Source organism: Andrographis paniculata, unplaced genomic scaffold, assembly GCF_009805555.1.
Source record: "Andrographis paniculata isolate CXL003 unplaced genomic scaffold, ASM980555v1 Contig30END, whole genome shotgun sequence".
Lineage (NCBI taxonomy): Eukaryota > Viridiplantae > Streptophyta > Magnoliopsida > Lamiales > Acanthaceae > Andrographis > Andrographis paniculata.
Window position 1 is genome coordinate 2,008,531 of NW_026137563.1, and position 19,563 is coordinate 2,028,093.

General features: G+C 37.5%; 5 protein-coding genes across 9 annotated transcripts; 3 read left to right on the forward strand and 2 right to left on the reverse strand.

Annotated features, from left to right (window-relative positions):
• Positions 1–262: 262 nt before the first annotated feature.
• On the forward strand, positions 263–5,109 carry LOC127246894 (uncharacterized). Of its 4 annotated transcripts, none has more exons than XM_051268524.1 (9): positions 263–425; positions 1,547–1,687; positions 1,791–1,848; positions 3,182–3,306; positions 3,415–3,535; positions 3,624–3,801; positions 3,899–3,965; positions 4,056–4,616; positions 4,692–5,109. In XM_051268524.1, the coding sequence occupies exons 2-9, from the start codon at positions 1,604–1,606 to the stop codon at positions 4,965–4,967; spliced, it is 1,470 nt and encodes a 489-aa protein (XP_051124481.1). In that variant the 5' UTR covers positions 263–425; positions 1,547–1,603; the 3' UTR covers positions 4,968–5,109. The 4 variants fall into 4 exon arrangements, with proteins under 4 accessions (XP_051124481.1, XP_051124482.1, XP_051124480.1 ...); XM_051268525.1 differs by lacking the exon at positions 263–425 and adding an exon at positions 943–1,192; XM_051268523.1 differs by lacking the exon at positions 263–425 and adding an exon at positions 1,200–1,445.
• LOC127246898 (WEB family protein At1g75720) lies at positions 4,938–7,281 on the forward strand. 2 transcript variants are annotated; one of them, XM_051268533.1, is made up of 3 exons: positions 4,938–5,059; positions 5,516–5,678; positions 6,659–7,281. In XM_051268533.1, exons 2-3 carry the CDS (start codon positions 5,541–5,543, stop codon positions 7,169–7,171), a joined length of 651 nt encoding a protein of 216 aa, XP_051124490.1. In that variant the 5' UTR covers positions 4,938–5,059; positions 5,516–5,540; the 3' UTR covers positions 7,172–7,281. The 2 variants fall into 2 exon arrangements, with proteins under 2 accessions (XP_051124490.1, XP_051124489.1); XM_051268532.1 differs by having other exon boundaries at positions 6,653–7,279.
• A 2,162-nt stretch (positions 7,282–9,443) lies between these two features.
• Positions 9,444–11,889, reverse strand: LOC127246251 (uncharacterized). Its single transcript, XM_051267506.1, has 3 exons — positions 11,064–11,889; positions 10,856–10,956; positions 9,444–10,181 (listed from the first exon to the last, which is right to left on the reverse strand). The coding sequence occupies exons 1-3, from the start codon at positions 11,453–11,455 to the stop codon at positions 9,544–9,546; spliced, it is 1,131 nt and encodes a 376-aa protein (XP_051123463.1). The 5' UTR covers positions 11,456–11,889; the 3' UTR covers positions 9,444–9,543.
• Positions 11,890–12,345: 456 nt separating this feature from the next.
• LOC127246500 (putative HVA22-like protein g) lies at positions 12,346–14,834 on the reverse strand. The gene is made up of 7 exons (XM_051267928.1): positions 14,591–14,834; positions 13,772–13,836; positions 13,584–13,682; positions 13,442–13,498; positions 13,291–13,354; positions 13,015–13,215; positions 12,346–12,931 (listed from the first exon to the last, which is right to left on the reverse strand). The coding sequence occupies exons 2-7, from the start codon at positions 13,801–13,803 to the stop codon at positions 12,554–12,556; spliced, it is 831 nt and encodes a 276-aa protein (XP_051123885.1). The 5' UTR covers positions 13,804–13,836; positions 14,591–14,834; the 3' UTR covers positions 12,346–12,553.
• A 660-nt stretch (positions 14,835–15,494) lies between these two features.
• On the forward strand, positions 15,495–18,627 carry LOC127246499 (probable diphthine methyl ester synthase). Its single transcript, XM_051267927.1, has 7 exons — positions 15,495–15,788; positions 15,875–15,999; positions 16,074–16,303; positions 16,392–16,431; positions 16,564–16,655; positions 16,750–16,930; positions 18,178–18,627. Exons 1-7 carry the CDS (start codon positions 15,639–15,641, stop codon positions 18,251–18,253), a joined length of 894 nt encoding a protein of 297 aa, XP_051123884.1. The 5' UTR covers positions 15,495–15,638; the 3' UTR covers positions 18,254–18,627.
• The last annotated feature ends 936 nt before the right edge of the window (positions 18,628–19,563 follow it).

Below are 19,563 nucleotides of genomic sequence, written 5' to 3' on the forward strand. Positions count from 1 at the left end.
TTACACTATACTACAGTCTACACAGTCTGTAAGGCGGTCCCCTCCCTCCCCCTCGTTCAATAGCTGATTAAGATCGCAGCCGTCCGTTTGCGCCTGGCCGCAGGGGATTGAATCGGACGGGCTAGGGACTCGGGTTGATTTGGACCGTTGGATCGGAGTGACGTCACTGAATACAGTTATAAATTGCGGCCGTTGTTACGTCGCGTTTTGGTGTAATTGCGAATTGGTTGTTTGGTTTTCAGGAGGAGAGTCAAGTTCTCCGGTGTGCTGTGAGTTGCGATGAGTTGGGGAAATTGAATGCCAACTAATGGCTGTTTGATTGGCTCTGTATCTGTTTACCGCCGGGAATTTGGGTAGGAAGGCTGTCTTTTAATCGGTTGTTTCTTCAGAGATTCGATCGCGCCATTGAAAGGAGATGTGGAAAGGTATATTGGTATATTGTAGCTACATTTTTTTTTGACAGTTCTTATCGCCGCCGAGTAGTATTGTTTCCGTTTGTGCTTGTCTTTCTTCTGTAATTGCTCGATGGCAGATGTATATTGTGTTTATGTTTGAATTATGTTGATTCTTTTTCTGGAGATGTGGCTGTTAGTGTTACTTGTTATTGAAAATTTGAAATATGAAGGCATAATTAATTATGAATGGAAGAGAGGTAAATTCGTTTCTCTTTCTGGCATTACGATTGAGATCTTCATTTTCTAGAATAATGTTGTTGCCTTTTTTGTTTTTTCACTGTTTGTTCATATCTCCTCTGTATTTCGTTACTTAAACCCTATGATTATGAGAAAGAGAGCAGACTCTCTCTGTATTTCCATCTGTTTGTGGCAAAGTGTAGAAAACTAATAAAGGGGTAAGAAGACAGGTGAGTCAGTAGTATTCAGTAAATGTATCCTTCCTTTTTTATTACGTTAAGAAGAACCTGATTCTCTGAACATCCCCCAAGCAAAAAGGACACGCTCTACACTTTTCTTTTTGGCCCAGCTCTATCCCAACAAACTCCTCATCTAATCTCTCCTCTCATCTGATTGGATTTCAAACACCTCTTCTTCATTATCGAGAAAGTCAGAATAATAGAGAATTTTGTGTATCCCGATTCCTGATCCTTAACTTCTTGTTTCTTCACATGTTTATCTTCGTTTTGTCAGGCCTTTCATTTTCGAAATTCGCTCTGTTTTAAAGCTAATCCATTAAGGCAGGTGCTATCAAGTGAATCCCATGCGTCGCTATCGCTTTCTTTTATTTTTGAGCTTCAGTTTTCTCTAAGGACAACAATAAGGACGGAAGACTCGCATACAGTAGACTAGTATTGTCGAGTCGGTTCTACAAGTCGTTTTCTGAAATAACCATCAAACTCCCATCTGTATTTCTTGTTATAAAAGTCATTGATGTGTTTCTGTCGTTATTTGCGTTATATTCTTGTTCGGTGACAGCGTTTGGTGTTTTCGGTACTGAGTTTTATTATGAGCTACATCACTTTTTTTTAATTCTTCGTTTTCGCCATTTAAGTTATCTCCTCTTTTATTATCTGTCTCTTCAATTTTTGAAGATTGAAAGAAATCTTCTGGTTGCTGTTGGCAAGCTTTGGAGGAAGAAAGAGTGTGAAATGGATTCTGCTGGATTTGAACTCCAAGATAAATCTCGAATTGTTGGTACCAGTAACGGCAAGAAGTGCAAGTTACCTCGGACGGTATAGACTTAAATCATCGTTTGTCTAACACTGATTAGACAGTAAAATTAGTTTGGATTGCAGATGGGTTTTCTATAATGTTTTTTCTTATGAATTCCTGCAGCTTGCTGATAATCGGGATGCAGTTTATCATGCCTCGGTTCCCAGGAAGCTACGATCAGGTATGTTTTCGTTATTTACTACAACCAATTTCTGGTCGATTGGGTGGTGTGTATGATTGTTGGAGTTTTAGCTTTCCGTGGTAGTGTTTTGGGTCTTCCGAGGAAGTTTCCTGTCTTCTATCTTGTTGGGGGTTTTCGTACTCGCTTCGTTCCATTGTCTGTTACCTTTTCATTTGTTTCTTTATTCCATCTTCTTTCTTTTAATAAATAAAATAAACAAATAAATAAATAAACCCAATCTCTTTAGTCCCTTTCCAAGTGATTTTTATTCACGTTTTGATAGTTTTTTCTCCTCTTATTATTATATTTTTATATGTTTTTTTTTTTCTTATTATTGATATATCAACTAATAGATTCATGTCTTCTTTATATCTTAATTTAAGGTGGATTAAAAAATTACATACAAAATAAAATTTTCTTTATTTTAAAAATATAGTAAAGCACACATAAACACATACACAAAAGAAATATTTAAAATTAAAATATCAATAGGAAGTCAATTATTCATTCATTCAAAAGTTACTTTTCACAAGATTGTTTATCTATTTTCATTTTAGGGGAAATAGAATATGGGTTTGTTTGTTTGGAGGTTTAGATTTTGAATTAGGATTTGAATAGGAAAAAAATTGAATTTGAATAGTTGTATGATGTGATATAAATATGTATTGATGTGATGTTTTGAATGCAAAATTAATTTTTTAGTAATAGTATAAAAAATAAAAAATAAGTGTTTAATTTGATATTTTGAGAAAAAATTTGTGTGAATAATATAAATTCATACAAATCCTTGAAACAAACAGACTTTACAAGTATTTCTTAGAATGATTTACTTCTATAGGCTATAAGTCTATAACCTAGAATTGTTGGAAAGCTTGAATCTTGTAAATATAAATAGAGCATTTTGATTATGGGTGTTATGTGTTTCAAAAAGTGTGATGTACAAAAACAGCATATATATACCTACAGTACTAATGTAAGTCGGATACTAATAATAAAGTCGAAGACGAATTACATGTATATTCAATGTGATAAAAAAAAAAATTAGAAAGAAATAATTACATTTCACTCAAAACATAAACTTTTAATGTCAAAATGCAGTTGTAACTTTTAATAATTTTGAAATATTATTATTATTTTTATGAATTCATAAAGTAATATTTGAAAATTCAATATTGTAATGCCTTTGGTCCACATTTGACTGAAAGTCGGGGGCTAATGGCTTGTGACTGGGGAGAGAGTTGTTTGGGAGTTGGAGTTCTCTGAAAAGGTTGTATAACTGTGCTAATTACGAAACCAAAATTATTGTTCTTTATATCATCAACTAATGCTGCAGCAGTCAAGAAAAGGGATACAAAATCTGTTACACCAAATTTGCCAATTTCAAGGAAGCAGCGTCATGAGTCCAATGGATTTCAGTCCCTGAGAAACAATGGTGGAAAGAGATCCAAATCAAACATGGTTGGACTCCATATTTGCTGAAGCCAGTCTATCTAATTCTCAGGAAAAACATGCATTATACTTTAAAGGGTCTTTTTCATCTTATACAAATGAAATTTATTTTGGCAGAAAAAGGTGAATATCACCAAGGATGAGGAAGAAGTAGCTGAAGCCTTGTACACATTGGCTGACATGTTCTCTGCTGCCAATCCAGATATCAAAGCTTCACCTACATTGCATGCTGTTCAAGGTTCAATCTTTAAATTTGTTTTCATTGATAAAATTCATCTACTTTTTTCATTGTAATGACATGAAGTTTTAAATGCCACTATGAACAGATGATGAGATTGTAGCATCACAAGATGAATCTCTTGAAATTGGTCCTGTGAATTTGGAAAACAAAGTGATCGAATCTCAAACTGTAAGTGATGCTCAGCAGCCTGAGTCGCCCGCGAACAAGCAGCCAGCTGCTGCTTCTAGTGCTTCTGGAAGTGAATCTGAAAATCTGAATCCCAGGTGCGCTGTAAATTCCTTTGTCCCGGAATCATTGATAGATTCTGTTCTTAATTCTAATAGTTACTCATAATATGTCTGTTGGACCATTTGTTAACAGACTGCCTGAGAGCAGAAACACTTCATCTCTGCAATTGTCAATTGAGAACAAGATTGCTGCTGAAAAGGTACTTATGTTATACAAGGTTTAGGTTGTCAATACTCTGAGGAATCTACAGCTTCTAGAAAGTTTAATTCCTTTATTTTTACTGATTCAGCTTGCTACAGCCCAAGCTCCAGTCGAAACAAAAAAGTCCCGGAAGGGATGCTCGGTACATGTCTACATAAGCTGGCTGATTAAGGACTTAGTGGTATCAGATGGGAAAGAAAGGCTATTAAAGAAGCCTACTCAGATAGAAACATTCGGAGATGCCGAAACAGCCACTCGTGCAATTAACTGCAATGAAACAACCGGAACACATTGTTGTGGAGCTTCTGAGAATGAGTCAGCGAAAATCCAAATCGGCATTCATTCAGATAAGAGTACCCTTAAAGATCATCAACATCAGGTTGCTGATGAATCCTCTGCTTCATGCTCCTCCACATATCACGGCGGTTTATTACCTTTCCCGGGATATGACTTCATATTTTTGGGCTCTGGAGTTAGAGGTTTGAACACCGGCGAAGGCATGGGCACAAGAACGCATGAAGCTCGTAACCAATTTCAGGCGCCGAGAAACATTCTGCCACAAAGTAATGCTCCCCTACACTTTTCGCCATCCCAGAATGGCTACTCTGCTGCTTTCCAAGGCCATTATTCATCTTTTGCAACTCCGGAGGTAAACTCCTCACCTCTTCAATATGGTTTTGCAGAATCGGTATAACAGTAATTTCTTTGTTTCTGCTAATGCCAGGCACAGCTCCCTCCTCAATACCCCGGCGCCACCATTAGAAACAGTTTTATCGCCCAATTGAGACAGCAGCAGCAGCAGAGATGGGTTGGTCCTGAGGTTCCAACGCAATACAACAGCGTTGGCGCTGGCGCCGGCTCCCTGCAACTCCCAGACTGGAGAAATGGAAGAACAGAGAATGTTTCGACGATGTCGAACTATACCCATTCACTGTACCCACATTTGCAGCCTTCATTCAGCTCCAAGTACCATCAACAATTTTCTCATCCCCAGCCATAGCAGCAGCAGTTTATGGCTCTCAATTTCAGCATCACCTTCCTTTGTCAAAAGTGAAGAAAAACAACCATCGTCAATTTGCAACTACCTTTTTGGTAAATTACTCGTATAATATGTGGTAGAAACCATATACATAATTTGTTCATTTTTATTCATATATGCCACATATACATGTGGGCTGACCTGACCTGACCTGACCTGACCTGACATGCACGTATATATGTAAATGGAATGGATTGTTGATGGATGGAATGATTATGATTCTATTCTGCAACCATGTCTTGAACTAAACCAAAATTCACTACCCATAATATCATACATGAATATGGCAGTTAAGAACACATAAACTAATGGGCCAGTGAAATTATTGGGCCCAGAATGTTAGGCCATTTAAAAATTATAGAGATAAAAGTCCCAAGCACAAAATAAAATAGTGACCAACGGTGTGAAGTAGGCGCGAAGAAACGAACCTCGTTCTCTGCTGCTCCTGTGACTATAAACTGACATGGAAAACATTCACCGATCACATACTCATTTCTACAATCCTTCAGTAAACTGCAGTTTTCCAGATCGGGAATGGATACGGCGGCGGCGGCGGTTGTGAATAAGGCGGAGATCGACACGAGCGCGCCATTCCGATCGGTTAAAGAGGCGGTGATGTTGTTCGGGGAGAGAGTTCTCGCCAGCGAGGTTTATGCCAACAAGCTCAAAGAGGTCAGTTAAGGAACTTGTATTTCGTTTCACTACTATGCATCGGTTTCAGATTTGTTTCATTCCATTTTTCTCTAAAACATGCCGATGAATGAAAACACAACACGTATAAGAACGAGAGTTAGTTAAGAAACCTGAAAATCAACCGAAAATAATCAGATCGATCAATGTGTCAATGTGCAAGTGTGGTACTGGTAGCTCAGTCATTCTATAATTTGGTAGATAAATTGTGTATTTGAGAGGTTTGGTTGATAATAAATATATAAATACTAATGTGTATTTGTTGGGGGTTCTATTTTGTGTTTGTTTGAGATTTTAATGTAAAATAATTATTGATATGATAAAACTAGTTTTGCTTTTTTGGGATGAGTCTAGTTCTCTACTCTATAAATTTGCTATCTTATCAAATGTTATTAACTAGAGTTTACTTAACTCAATAGTTTAGAATAATTCATTAATATTTTTTTTAAAAATAAAAAAATGAGTTACGAGGATAATTAAACAAGACAATTAGATCAAGCTTTAGCAAAGCAGATTTACGAATTGTAATTACAAGTTGCAGTCAAATGTAAATCATCCATATCCATGGTAGATATATGGATTAATTAATAAAATTATTATAAGTAAAACAAACTAGTGCAAAAGACCTTGAGATAAAATATGGACTAAATAGTAACAGCATCCAAGAACTTAGTTGAGGTCTTGTGCAGCAAGATAAACAAATGTTGGTTTGTGTGTAAATATTCTGCAGGGAGAATCACATTAATTGATTTATTCTTTGCTTGGAATGAAGAGATACCAATCTAAAACTAATTTGCTAAACTAATACAGAATTTGACCTAATTGTAGTAGGCTCAAAGATGTATGAACTAATTCATGATAAAGAGATTATGTATTGTGTTTCTTCTTCTGAATAATGGTACCGTACATATCGATGATCACTGTATTCATGCATGTGTATTAACTAGCAGAGATAGATGCAGGATGGAAGAAGCTCCAATGGCGACGAAGAGGACGGCGACACAGCACTGGAGCTGGAGGAGACAAAGCAGAGCCTTCGAAAGGCCAGGGAAGAGAGCGTCCACATGGCCAAATGCCTCTCCAACTTACAGCAAGAGCTCGAACAGACCAAAAGAGAGCTTCACCATCTCAAATTCAGATCCAATCTCCTCGATCTAGAAATCGACGAAGATCTCAAATTCGTCGAGGATGACTCCACCTCACAGGCGGCGAATACAAATCCCAAGACCACCGTCGTTGGCCAGAGATCAGTCGAATTCCAGAAGAAGAAATACGTCAGGTTCGCTAATCCCCCTACTTCCGCGGTTGCTCGCCCTGTCGTCGTGCCGCCTCCACCGGCGGCGGCGGAGGCTGTGCTGAAAAGGCATCCTTCACTTAAAACTAAGAAGAAGAAGCAGTTACTCCCCCCTTTTATAGGGGCCATCTTTTCCTGGAAGAATAAGGGAAATACTTCTCACCAAGTCTCCTTTGCATAATAATCCCGCCAATTAAATTAAATCCAGATCTTAATTTTTGCCAATTTTCAATAATGCTACGACTGTCACATTTCATTTTTATTTTATTTTCCAAAAAAAAAAAAACTATTGTTTATTTATGAATTGCTTGCACAATGCTTCGTTTTATTATTTCGTTTAGTTGTATTAAATAACAGTACTGAATTAAAATGAATAATACGATCGATCCACCACACACAATATATATATATATATATATATGTAATTAACAAAGAACGACATCTGAATTTCGTGCGCTAAAAACGCCATTATCCTTGTTGAAGAACTCTATGCAATCAGCAATGGCTTCATTATAGTGCGAACTGGACGAATAGTAGTTACACGAACTGCAGGAAGTTTTGGGCGGCGCGTGAGCTCCCTCCGGCGGCGGCGGGCGGCGTCTTTCCGGTAGACGGCGGAGGAAGATGAGGCGCATTATGATCCTGCGGAACCGGTGCAATAGTCTCATCGAATCAAAATAACAACACATAGAGAGGAGATATGGTAATGAAAATATATATATATATATATAGAAGCAGTGTGATAAGGTTGGTAATATTATTATTATTATTATTATTATTATTGTGGAGTGTTTAATTATCCACTTAACTAAATATAATTAGGTCTTGACAAAGATTCTTTGGGAAGTGAAATGCTATCATTTGTGTAGTATGCCAAACATTATTAAAAGTAGTTACTTTTCAAGTATTATTATTATTTTTATTTTGTTTTTAAATTTTCATTTCTCAATCATGTATGTGTGACTTGTATAATTATGTTGGGCCGATGATGCATGTGGGAATATCATTTGCATGGCCCTTTAATTAATTTGTGCAATTTTATGTGATCGAATAAAATGTAACTGTTAGATCGATGGACTCAAACTCGTCTGTTTATTTTCAGTTTTTTTTTTTTTTTTAATACATAAAATATCATTCCAATGAAATGTTTAACAAGTAAACAAACCGGATTTCATTATTCAATATTGTCTTGGATTATGTATCTCTCCAAATATATATTGTTTCATTCACAAATTTCAGATTAAAGATTACAAAAAATAAAATATTATTCATTCACAATTAAAATAGGAAATTAAGTATGCAATACCATAACATGAAAATGTTAAAAATGAACTCAATACAAACTTTTTATATTAGATTTTTTACCACTACTCCCAACTCAGAGCTGTTTATTATAACTTATATTTTTTAGTATAAATTTACATGTTATTACATTTGATGGGAAGTTTTAAAGAATAACAATAGTAAATTCTCACAAAATAAAAAATATATATATATATATATGTGAAAAAATTAACATGCATAATTTAAAAACTAAAAGGGGAATGTAGTTGTCTCCTTGCTCATTTAAGACAATCTTAATTAATCAACAATTCATACATTATATGTGTATATATAAATAAATTGTCTAGAATAATATAAATAGTTATATATATATATATGTACATGTGATGATTTTGTCTCTTGGGCATTGGACATTATTGGAATTTGGAACATCTTTATCACATGTATGACCGGAATGGATGTTGATTGAATTATATATATATATATATACAAGAAATGTTAATTAAGGACAAGTGCTATTAATTTTAATTAGCCGAAAGTACTGTTAATCATGCCAATTACAAGACCATATATTTTGTAGACTATATATATACAAACATCGTAATTTTTGGACATTTGCATTTTATATGTTTGACTTGACTGCCAATTGTAACAAAAATTTTGTACAAATCCTAAAATATATACATATGTTGGGTTGTATTAAATTTATTGAACCTTCCTATATAAAATGAAAGCTAATCATAATCATATGCAACAAATTGATGTTCAGACAATGAGGTGGCCGACAAGACAAACGAAGATGAGGAGTATCTTAAGAGAAATATTACTTAGAAAATAATATATCAACAAAACATTTCATTTATATATATATATATATATATGTATATCCATACATTTATTAGTGTAAGTAAATTTGAATTCAAATTTATATTTCATGCCATTCATAATCGAATTTATGTTCTGCAACTACCATAAACATTTGCAAAAAAAATACGCAATAAAAGCTTGTTTGTCTTTTTTTTTTTTTTTTTTTTTTAATGATGTGAGAATCGGCATTCGGAGTTGAACCATGTATAACATGGTAAACTGAAGTTTCGGGAATTTAAACCTATGACCTCACAGTTATAAATTCAATTTTATACTATCAGGTCATCTGGTACGGGAATTGTTTGTTTTTTTTTTAATTGGTAAATGTCTGTACATAAGCAAAGAAAACAAACTGGTCCTACGGTGACCACAACGATGCCCTTACCTTATAACTTGAAATGTCTAAATTACCCCTCCCTCCACGGCTTTATAGATTACCACAAAGCACGGCAAAATTGCCCTCGAACTGAACACGCAGAGCTCCTCCAAATTCGAGTAAATCCCCGCGCTTCCGGCGACGGAATCGTACGACCCTCCCGCCGGAGACTCTCCGCCGCCGCCGTCGTCATCCTCCGCTGTTCGCTTCACCCTCCCGGCGATCACGCGGCACACGAGCATCGCTCGGCGCGAGCCGGAGCCGGAGCCGGAGCCGGCGCCGAGGCAGTCGTGGGCGCGTCCGCTGGTGGCGGTGGTGAAAATTCCGGCGGCTTTGTTTCCTTGGAAGCCGTGGCGGATGACGTTGCAGACGCCGCAGGCTCCGCCGCAGAGGGCGGAGGAGCCGCGGGCGCCGAGGGGGCAGGCGAGAGTGGCGCAGTGGAACCTGAGCAACTCGTTGCCGTCGGCGGCGCACCTGGCGTGGCGCTTGGCGCGTGTCTTGACGGCGTCTCGGTAGTCCTCGAACCGTTGGATCGTGCGCTGGGTGTTGTGGACTTTTAGTATCCGTTCGATCTTGCAGATTGGGCTGTCCTTTTTAAGCCAGCTCGATTTGAATATTATTTCCACTATGTTGCGGCTCGAGTCCTCCGGTCCCAATTCCGACACTACCGTACAAACATAAATACATACATACATATATTCAAAAAATTAATTTTTTTCAAAAAAAATAAAAATCTCTATATAAATAAAATTCATAATTAAAATCTCAGATATTGTAAGAAGATTTTATGACTTGTAAGGTGGGGATAGTTAATAATTTGCTATCCAATTAAAGGGCGCCACGTAATGTTCTTTTCCCGTTAGGATTGATTGGAAGGTGTAAATATTTACTTATAGTGGTCCAGTAAACAGTGGGCTTCAAAAAAATAAGGGCAAAGAATTAATGGTGACTTTAAGAAATCCAGTAATGGCACCACCATTTTAGGCTTTTTTTTTTTTTTTTTTTTTTTTTTTTGGCAATCATAGTACTTCACAAGTGACAACACCGTTTTGCTTGCACTAGTTAACTTCAAATTTGAAAATTGCCACTGGTAAATTAAAAAAAAAAAAAAAGAGAAAGAAAAAAACGTAAGTCAGTGTCTATCCAATTAATAGTCAAAACATCAATTGGCTTATTCAAGATTCAATCTTTTAGTGAGTTTCTCTGAGAAGTGAAGTGAAGTGCATTCTTGCTTGCTTGCTAACTAGTTAATTAATCTGTAAATAATTATATCACAACATGCATGAAGAAATAAAACATACAAACAAAAGGCAATAAATAAATGAATAAAGAAATTACCTGCATGCTTGAGTGCTTGATGAAGCTCCAGGCTCTCAATTTTAGGGAAAACCTCTCCACACTGAGAGCAAACTGCACACTCTGTCGTCAATGGATACCTCCTGCACTAATTAACATAACTCCCTCAATTCATCATCGTCACATATATAAACTAGTGTTTATATATATATATATATATAGATAGATAGATAGATAGATAAATTATTGCCTGGAAGCAGCAGGGTCGACGAAGGATTGACGACACTCATAGCATCCAGAGAGCTTCCGCAAGTGCATGCGAGAAGAGGAGGAGGATGATGATGAGGATGACCCATGGCGGCTCTTTTTGGTGAGCAGGCAGGTTTCCTGCAGGGCGGCGACAGAGCTGCTGGATTCCGGCGAGATGTCGTCGGCGCGGTGGACAACCCTGGAGCTGAAGGTGGTGCAGATTGAAGAGTAAATTGGGCGGTGGCGGTGGCGGTGGCGGGGAGGGTGGTTCTTGGAGGGGTCGTGGATTTTGGAGCCGTCGATTTGTTTGCAGCTGAGCAAGTTCTTGATTTGATCCCACGACGATGGCTGCTGTTTGGACTTCTTCCTCTTGGCTGTGAGGAGAGCAGCCATGGAATTAGTTAGAAAAGCTAAAACTACAGTAGGAGAAGAAGAAGAGTGCTGAACTTGGTAAGGAATCGCTTCTTTTCTCTCTCTCTCTCTCTCTCTAGGAAAAAAAGGGAAAGAAGAATGGAGGGAGAGGAGAGGTGGGGTTGGTATTTTGAGGTGTTTCTTTAATGGTGGCCGACGCTGAAAGTTGTTCTTGCTGGCCACCAAGGACCAGGGGGTGAATCTGCACCGTCCGATGACTTAACGGATGGCGTTGATTTGATCAGGATTTCAGATCCCGGGATCTGCTAATAAGCAAGTTCGGGGGTGGCGTGGTTTGTGGTAATAATTTGTGTCTAATGTGGGTAATCAAATACACAAATCGGGGAAATTAATTGTGCGGACAAAGTGGCTAATTAAGAGAAAAGAAGAAGACCAAAGGACTGATGAGAAATTTTGAGGTCGAAATGAACGACATTTTAATATGAATAGGCGTCTCTTTCTGTCTGTCTGTCTGTTGTTGCATTTCTTGAGCAATAATTGAGAGAATTAATTAGACAAGGATAATGTAAGAAATTAAAAGGGAAAAGGGCTACTGCTAAGTCGATGTAAATATGAACATACATACATGTCTGATCTGAAAATTACCTGACCTGCAATTGCAATTTGCAATCATACCACGCTGGACCATGTAATTTGGCAGTTATTGTTATTATTTTTATTATTCCTATATTCACTAATTTTATGGTATAAATTTAATGTTACCATCAGTTAAAAGAATCTCATATATCAATCAGTACAATAACAATAGTGATAATTTTAATCAAAAATCGAACTTGGTAAATAAAGTCAACATAGTACTTAAAATTTGACAAACAATCTATCTACTCTAATTAGTAAACATAACTAACATGTCATCATAAATCAAACAATATCACTATTTAGCATGTGAGGTTTGTAGTAGGAAAGATCCAAATGCTGATGAAATTTGAACGCATCAGTAGGCAGTTAAATTCACAGTGAAACCTAACCTTAAATGGCAATATGTACAACATCATCATCATCATCATCAATATCAACAATCCATTGCAAAGTCATACCTGTTTGTGTTATTTTCATCTTTTATTTATACGCGGCGCGGGCTCTCCTCGGCCTAGCTCGTGGCCCTTCTGCAGCATCATCCAAGATCATGTCCTGTGCAGTGGTGTGTTGAGAGCTGTCGTTAGCTGCTGGAGGGACCGAATCTATCTGCATTACTTGTTCTTCATTCGAATTTGAAGCTTTGCTGCCCTGAATGATTGACGGGGATGGCGTGGTTTTGAGTTCATTTGTGGCCGTTTGCACAGGGGCTGTTTTTGGATCTTCCGATGACCCGGCTGCAACTTCTGCTTTGCCTTCTTGATCTTCACTTGAAGATGACAATTGCCCGTCTTGCGACTGTGCTGCGCGGTTTAGTGAGGCATTGGGTTTGGGGGCTCTCGTACTATTTTGTCGCTGCTGCTACAATCCCAAATTGGAAATTGAAATTCATGGGTAGAATAGCTAATGGCTAAGTAGAATCAATAAGGCAAATGTTTGTGTACCTGAGATTGTTGAGGGGATTGTGAAGCAATGTACTGCAAGATCTCGAAAATTCTAGTCTGGCCGTAACTTGCAAACTTTTGCCAGGACAGGATTGCCATGTCTCCAGCACGTGTCTTCAGCTCCAAAAGATTTCGATCAATCTCTGGCTCATGTTTTTCGACATAGGGTTTAAAGAAAGAATTGTAAACATATGGTGTCCCCTGACAATAGTGAATGGAAACTTATAATTAGTGTGTGTAATGGATGCTCGATGCCTTAAATAGGATCTTACAAACCTTAGTTTTAGGAAACCACAAGTATATGAAGAAGGCCAACTTAGCTTCTCCATACATTGGAACCCTTCAAAACAATATATAACACGTATTCGTTAGAACAAATTTCAAGACAGAGCACAAAATCTTATAGTCTACAATTTGAAATCTTAACCAGCCGATGAATGTATCACCAATCTTTTCGCAAACTGTCAACCCTGCAACCAAGATCCTGAAAATTGAAAAAGATGGAACCCTTTAGGAATCGTTAACTAAATCATATGGGTTCTGGAAGTTTAATGGAATATATTGCATACCAATATTGACACCAAAACCGAAGCTCCTCAACATCAGGCTTATTCAATTCTACAGTTTTATAGCACTCGTATGCCGGGTAAACATAGCCAAATATCAGCCTGCGACAATTTTAGAAAGTCAGGATTTTTTCAATGCAGATGCAGGACACTGAATTGTAATGGACTAAAAATTGAAATGTACGACTTACTGAAGTCCTCTGGTGATGAAAGATGTAATCATCTTGAACTCAACTGATATTTCTACTCAGACAACCTACATAAATAATTTTTTTTACATTAATTAAATTAAAAATAATTAAAGGAGAGGAGCAACCAGGTTTCCCATCTCTCGTATATCCTTTTGTATTTACTTGGTGGTCTTCCAAAGATCACATTTCATTGTCAAATGCCTATGATCTTCTCAAATTCATTTCCAAGAATCAAGATTAAAATAGAATTATCATGAATAACTTTAAATTCCTGTTTAGCGGTACTTGTTCCATACAAGCGTATCTCATTCGGTGATCCTTCAATACAGCTAAAAACTGAAAGTTACACAATCCAAAAGGATAGGAAACACAAGACGTTTCTCCCATTGAATTGCGAGATTGGGTTTTGTATTATGTTTAAATCGTAGATAACAAGCACATCCAATCGTATCTGAGTAAATTATTAGCAACTTCCTACATAATCAACACATCGATTTCCAAATGACTGAATAGACAAAATTTTCGAATAAAAACCAACCAGAAGATAGTAAAACACAGGTAAAAGAAAATTTAAAAAATATCTTATCAGTAGTCATAAGCCTGCAATTGATAATTATTCTGCCAGACAAGTCTCACACATAAAGATTACCAGACCATTTAAACCACGCACAACAAGAAGCAAATACCTATTTGATTTTCACAAAGGAACATATCTTCACGAAATTCTTTAAGAACATCCAAAATCCAAAATCTAAAAAAATAAATAAATGAAATTCTAGATTAGAAACAAAAAATATCAGCGATATAAATGTTCAATACCTGAATTCGCAATTCCTTTCCAGGAAACAGGGAAGAGATTTGCCGCTTCTTCCGCGCAGCGAAGAGACAGCAGAACAATTGACAAAGAAAATCCTGTAATGATAGTAACGTAAATATCAGAACGCCGCAAGAAACGTTTGCACGTCGGCAGAGAGAAGCGACGAAGCGAAATGGCAGTGAGTGAGTCGTCTCGTATCATCCAATTTAGGGTCGACTCCTCGCCTCGCCCTCGTTTTGAATTTGATTTTTAGGAAGACGATATGGGGAGCAATCCTGTGCGGACGAGTGCACGCTTTTATGAGCATATGACCGTTGGATGACACACCACCCGCCACGCAATCAGATTATTAATTACAGTAGTAAAAATAATAAATAGTACTAACATTTCTCTAGTACTTCTCTCTTTAAAAAATAAAAATCTCATGTAAAACATCAATGTCACATTCCATCGTCAATATATTTATTATTTTTATCTGCTTTTTCCAAAATCAAATAACCTGACTACCAATATAATATAATGAGATCGAAGAAGATAAGATTGATATTATGTGATTGATGTGCGAGTGAAGAATTATATTACAAGGTGTAATAATGCACGAGGAGAAAGTAAAGCATATTATTTAAGTGAGCAACAACAAATGTTGTGCTGTGCTCAAAGAGATTCCGATTCCACACAAACATACACACGCCACCATTAAATTGAGCTTTCTATTAATTATTCTAACCAATTAATTTATTTATTTATTCCAACCCTAACCCTAATCCATATTTCTTTTCCTCTACTGAAACAACAGGGCATATATATGGACTAAGAGGCCCACAATGCTTGTGAACGAAGGCCCAATTAGCCCAGGCCCATTAACTGGTGGAAAGTATGACTGACCGACTGACTTCAGTTCTTCGAGTCGGGTATGATCTAATTTCATTCCCAAGTTGCTCGCAGCAAACGCAAACCCTAGCGAAACCCTTTTCGTCGAGATTGGAGAGTCGAGAATCAGCCATTGAATCCGCGGCGAAGGACTTGAAGAGGTTTGAGTGAGGAGAAGGAATGTTGTACATTGTAGGGTTAGGATTGGGGGATGAAAGGGACATCACCCTGAGAGGGCTGGAAGCAATCCGGAGATGCACCAAAGTATACATGGAGGCTTACACTTCGCTCCTCTCCTTCGGCCTCGCTTCCGATGGCCTTTCCACGCTAGTCGGTGCTCCCTCTCTCTTTGCACTTTTTTCAATTTCGAATTCAGCAGTTTCTTACGCAGCCACCCGAACTCTAATTTCTTTTAGGAAAAGCTTTACGGAAAATCCATTACCGTCTCCGATAGGGAAGCTGTGGAGGAGAAGGCGGATGATATGTTGCTGGAGGCACGGGACTCCGACGTGGCGTTTCTGGTGGTTGGAGATCCTTTCGGGTAATTTCTGTATTCTGTCCATAATGCTCAATGCTTAAGTATATGAGATTGATTGGTTGATTGATTGGCTGCAGAGCAACCACACATACTGATCTTGTCGTCCGGGCGAAGAAATTGGGTGTGGATGTTAAAGTGGTGCATAATGCATCGGTAATGAATGCGATTGGAGTGTGTGGTTTGCAGCTATACCGATATGGAGAGACTGTCTCCATACCATTCTTTACGGATACTTGGAGGCCTGATAGTTTCTATGAAAAGATTAAAAGAAATCGTTCCCTTCGGCTGCACACTCTCTGCTTGTTAGGTAACAATGTGTAAAGTTCAGTTTCTGTTAACTCAAAAGTATATGTTATCAAAGTTTGGGAATGAGCAAAGCATTTCGATGTTTGTAGATATACGAGTGAAGGAACCTACTCTGGAGTCCTTGTGCAGGTTGGAGGATTACCTTCTGGCCTTCTAATAAAAAAATTTCATTTTGTTTGGTATTCCTTCGGACCTTTGGCATTGCTCCATTTTGCATATATTCGGTTAAGTTGATTATCATGTCTTTCTTTTCATATCCAGGGGGAAGAAGGTGTACGAGCCACCAAGATTCATGACAATCAACACTGCGATCGAGCAACTCTTGGAAGTGGAACAAAATAACAATGAGTCAGGTACGGAAAATAGTCATCAGTCATGTTTGTAGCGTTGCTTGATGTCTGAGTTTGTCCCATCAATTTTAATTAATGCTTAGTTTCCGGATTACAGTATGCGGTGAAGACACTCCATGCGTTGGTTTGGCGAGGGTGGGCTGCGAAGATCAGAAGATAGTTGCAGGTTCCATGAAACAACTTTTGGATGTGGAATTCGGACCCCCTTTACACTGCTTGGTTATAATCGGTGACACTCATCCGCTCGAAGAAGAGATGCTGGAGTTTTATAGAGTCGGGTAATGTCGACAGTAAGCTTCTTTTTTCGCTTGATGATGGTTATATTATACTCTCTTTGTTGTACACTTAATTCCCATTTTTTTCATACTTTCAAATCTACAATATCTAGTTTTGATCCATGAGCTTGAAATAGATTTCCTTATGTGTAAAATCGCATTTGAGCAAAACAATGTTGCTGATTTTTTGACATAACATTTGGGCTCCCTAAATGAGCCGGATGTTTTATGGGCTCAGACCCATTCAGGTCTTAATAATAAAGTTAGTCCATACTGTAATAAAAAAAGTTGTAGCTCTATCTTTTGAGCAAAATTAAAAAACGATATAAAATAAGGTTTGTTTTGTGGCAAGAAAATTGGAGTGAGAGATAGACAGGTACAAAATGAGGCCACTCCAATAAGGCGTGCGAGCACATGCTACGGCTAGACGTCCCTATTTGATGCCTTTAAATAGTACTTCATTCACTAGATGCCCAAAAACTATGCATGTGCATGTGATGACGTGGCACTTACCACCTACATTAATTTGTGCCTTTGTTTTCTTTTACAAAAATAATAAATACAGTTGAATGTGTCGTGAAGAATTTTTGTCTGGACTATTTATAGTAAAACGCTAATTCTAGCACATAGGTGTAGGTATAGTCGATCCCTCTGTTTTGGGTCATTCTTGAATAACCTACTGCTGTAGACTTGTTGTATTCACTCAATATTCTTCCACATGCTTATTAATTAATGAATGAATGAATGAAGACCAACATTCCATTCCATTATATTCTATTCTATGAATATTGAATGAATTAAAAACGCTACTGCTGTTAAAACTGGAAAGTCGCTATTTCAAAGAACGGCGACTACTGCAGTGGAGTCAAAAGTCGCGTTTTTATTATCTTGCAACGACATTTGTCGGCAACGTCAATTCACCGTAGCTTTCAGACCGTACGCTTACGTCCCAATATGTCGGCAATTCAGTTTTCTAATTTTCTTTTAGTTGATAGATGTATGGCATTTTAAAATTAAATTTGTTAAATAATTAACACATTATACTATTATTAAATTCAACGCTTGCAATTTTAATGTAAAATTAACATACATAGAATCGAAATGACTAGAAAATGAGTTAGGTTGAAACGAACAACAACAATAATAATAACAAGCTAGTACAATAACAAGTGATACTACTATAACATTATCATATCCTATATGATGTATATTTTCATAATTAATCATTGTGATCCCATTGCAAATTGTAGGCGGGATGATCGTGCATGGGGACGTATTCCTCCAGCTTGTCGAAGAGGTCGTGGGCGGTGTGGGCAGAGACGATGATACGACGAGCAGACGGCGTAATGAAGCCTTCATCGACAGCCTTGTCTATAAAAGACAAGAGGGAGTTGTAATAGCCGTCGACGTTGAGCAATCCGACAGGCTTGTGGTGGATGCCGAGCTGCGCCCATGTAATGATCTCGAGGAGTTCTTCCAAAGTTCCGTAGCCGCCGGGAAGTGCGATGAAGGCATCCGCCTGTCGCGCCATTTCCGCCTTCCTCTGGTGCATTCCCGAAACTGCCCTCACCTCTCCCACGCTCTCCCCTGTCACCTATACAACAATTCCTTCATTCATTAATTCTTACTATGTACTTTCTCTGCCATCATAATCACAATATATCCATTATGTTTGCAGTAAAAAAAAATAAAACGAAAATAAATTTAGATAACAATAATAAATAAATAAATAAGTGATAATAGATTTGAATGACAAATAAATTATTAATTAATACTACCTCGGCGGGCATTAATGCGCTGGGAATGACCCCCAAGACGTGGCGGCCGCCGTCGTAGACGGCTTGAGAGACCAGACCCATCAAGCCAATGCTTCCGCCTCCATAAACCAAGTCTATGCTCCTTTCAACCTGTAATTAATTCATTATTATTATTAATTGATTTATAATTGATTATTAATTGATTAATTACCAGCTGGTTTCCGAGCTGGACGGCGGCGAGGCGATAGCTAGGGTTGTTGCCGGAGCTGCTGCCGCAGTAAACACAGACCCTCCTGAATTTTGAAGGTGATGATGAGTGATCTGATCTGCTCTGTTTTTGCTGAACCATCATGTTCATGTTCATGTGCTGCATCATCATCCTCTCATCATCCACCAACTCCATATATATATATATATATATATGTATCTATCGACTGCTCTTTAAATTGATTAATGATCAGTATCTGATCGATCTGTGTGTATTAATATTATGTATTTGTGGAGAAAAATGAAGAGATGGATGTATTGTGATTATGATGATTATAGATGGAGTTGAATTGAAGCAGCTGCTCTCTAATGGAACCATCTTTTATATCCCAAGGGGGGCATTACTTCCTCCACTTGCAACTCTACACGTGTCACGAACCCTTTTTTTGTTTTTCTTTTTTAATGTTGGACTGCATTTCACAAATATTTTCAAATATATTTTTTTATTAGGGTTTGTATGTATACGATGACTATTGATCTATTATTGTTGATGAATTTATTAGGGTTTAGATAGAGATTTTGGGAATATTAAAATATATATTTGATATGTTGTTTTCTTGTGACAAAAAAAAAAAAAAGAAAAAAGGTGATGTTATTTTTAAAAATATATAT

Excerpts from the sequence above, each read along its gene's own strand:
- LOC127246499 (XM_051267927.1), top strand. The coding sequence starts at position 15,639 with ATGTTGTACATTGTAGGGTTAGGATTGGGGGATGAAAGGGACATCACC. Across the intron at positions 16,432-16,563 it reads ACTCTGGAGTCCTTGTGCAG|GGGGAAGAAGGTGTACGAGC; the intron begins GTTGGAGGATTA and ends TTTCATATCCAG. Across the intron at positions 16,931-18,177 it reads CTGGAGTTTTATAGAGTCGG|GCGGGATGATCGTGCATGGG; the intron begins GTAATGTCGACA and ends TGCAAATTGTAG.
- LOC127246898 (XM_051268532.1), top strand. The coding sequence starts at position 5,541 with ATGGATACGGCGGCGGCGGCGGTTGTGAATAAGGCGGAGATCGACACG. Across the intron at positions 5,679-6,652 it reads ATGCCAACAAGCTCAAAGAG|ATGCAGGATGGAAGAAGCTC; the intron begins GTCAGTTAAGGA and ends TAGCAGAGATAG.
- LOC127246251 (XM_051267506.1), bottom strand. The coding sequence starts at position 11,455 with ATGGCTGCTCTCCTCACAGCCAAGAGGAAGAAGTCCAAACAGCAGCCA. Across the intron at positions 10,957-11,063 it reads GTCGACCCTGCTGCTTCCAG|GAGGTATCCATTGACGACAG; the intron begins GCAATAATTTAT and ends TAATTAGTGCAG. Across the intron at positions 10,182-10,855 it reads TCAAGCACTCAAGCATGCAG|TGTCGGAATTGGGACCGGAG; the intron begins GTAATTTCTTTA and ends TTTGTACGGTAG.
- LOC127246894 (XM_051268524.1), top strand. The coding sequence starts at position 1,604 with ATGGATTCTGCTGGATTTGAACTCCAAGATAAATCTCGAATTGTTGGT. Across the intron at positions 1,688-1,790 it reads AGTGCAAGTTACCTCGGACG|CTTGCTGATAATCGGGATGC; the intron begins GTATAGACTTAA and ends GAATTCCTGCAG. Across the intron at positions 1,849-3,181 it reads TCCCAGGAAGCTACGATCAG|CAGTCAAGAAAAGGGATACA; the intron begins GTATGTTTTCGT and ends CTAATGCTGCAG.
- LOC127246500 (XM_051267928.1), bottom strand. The coding sequence starts at position 13,803 with ATGATTACATCTTTCATCACCAGAGGACTTCA. Across the intron at positions 13,355-13,441 it reads GGTGATACATTCATCGGCTG|GGTTCCAATGTATGGAGAAG; the intron begins GTTAAGATTTCA and ends ATTGTTTTGAAG. Across the intron at positions 12,932-13,014 it reads AATCCCCTCAACAATCTCAG|CAGCAGCGACAAAATAGTAC; the intron begins GTACACAAACAT and ends TTGGGATTGTAG.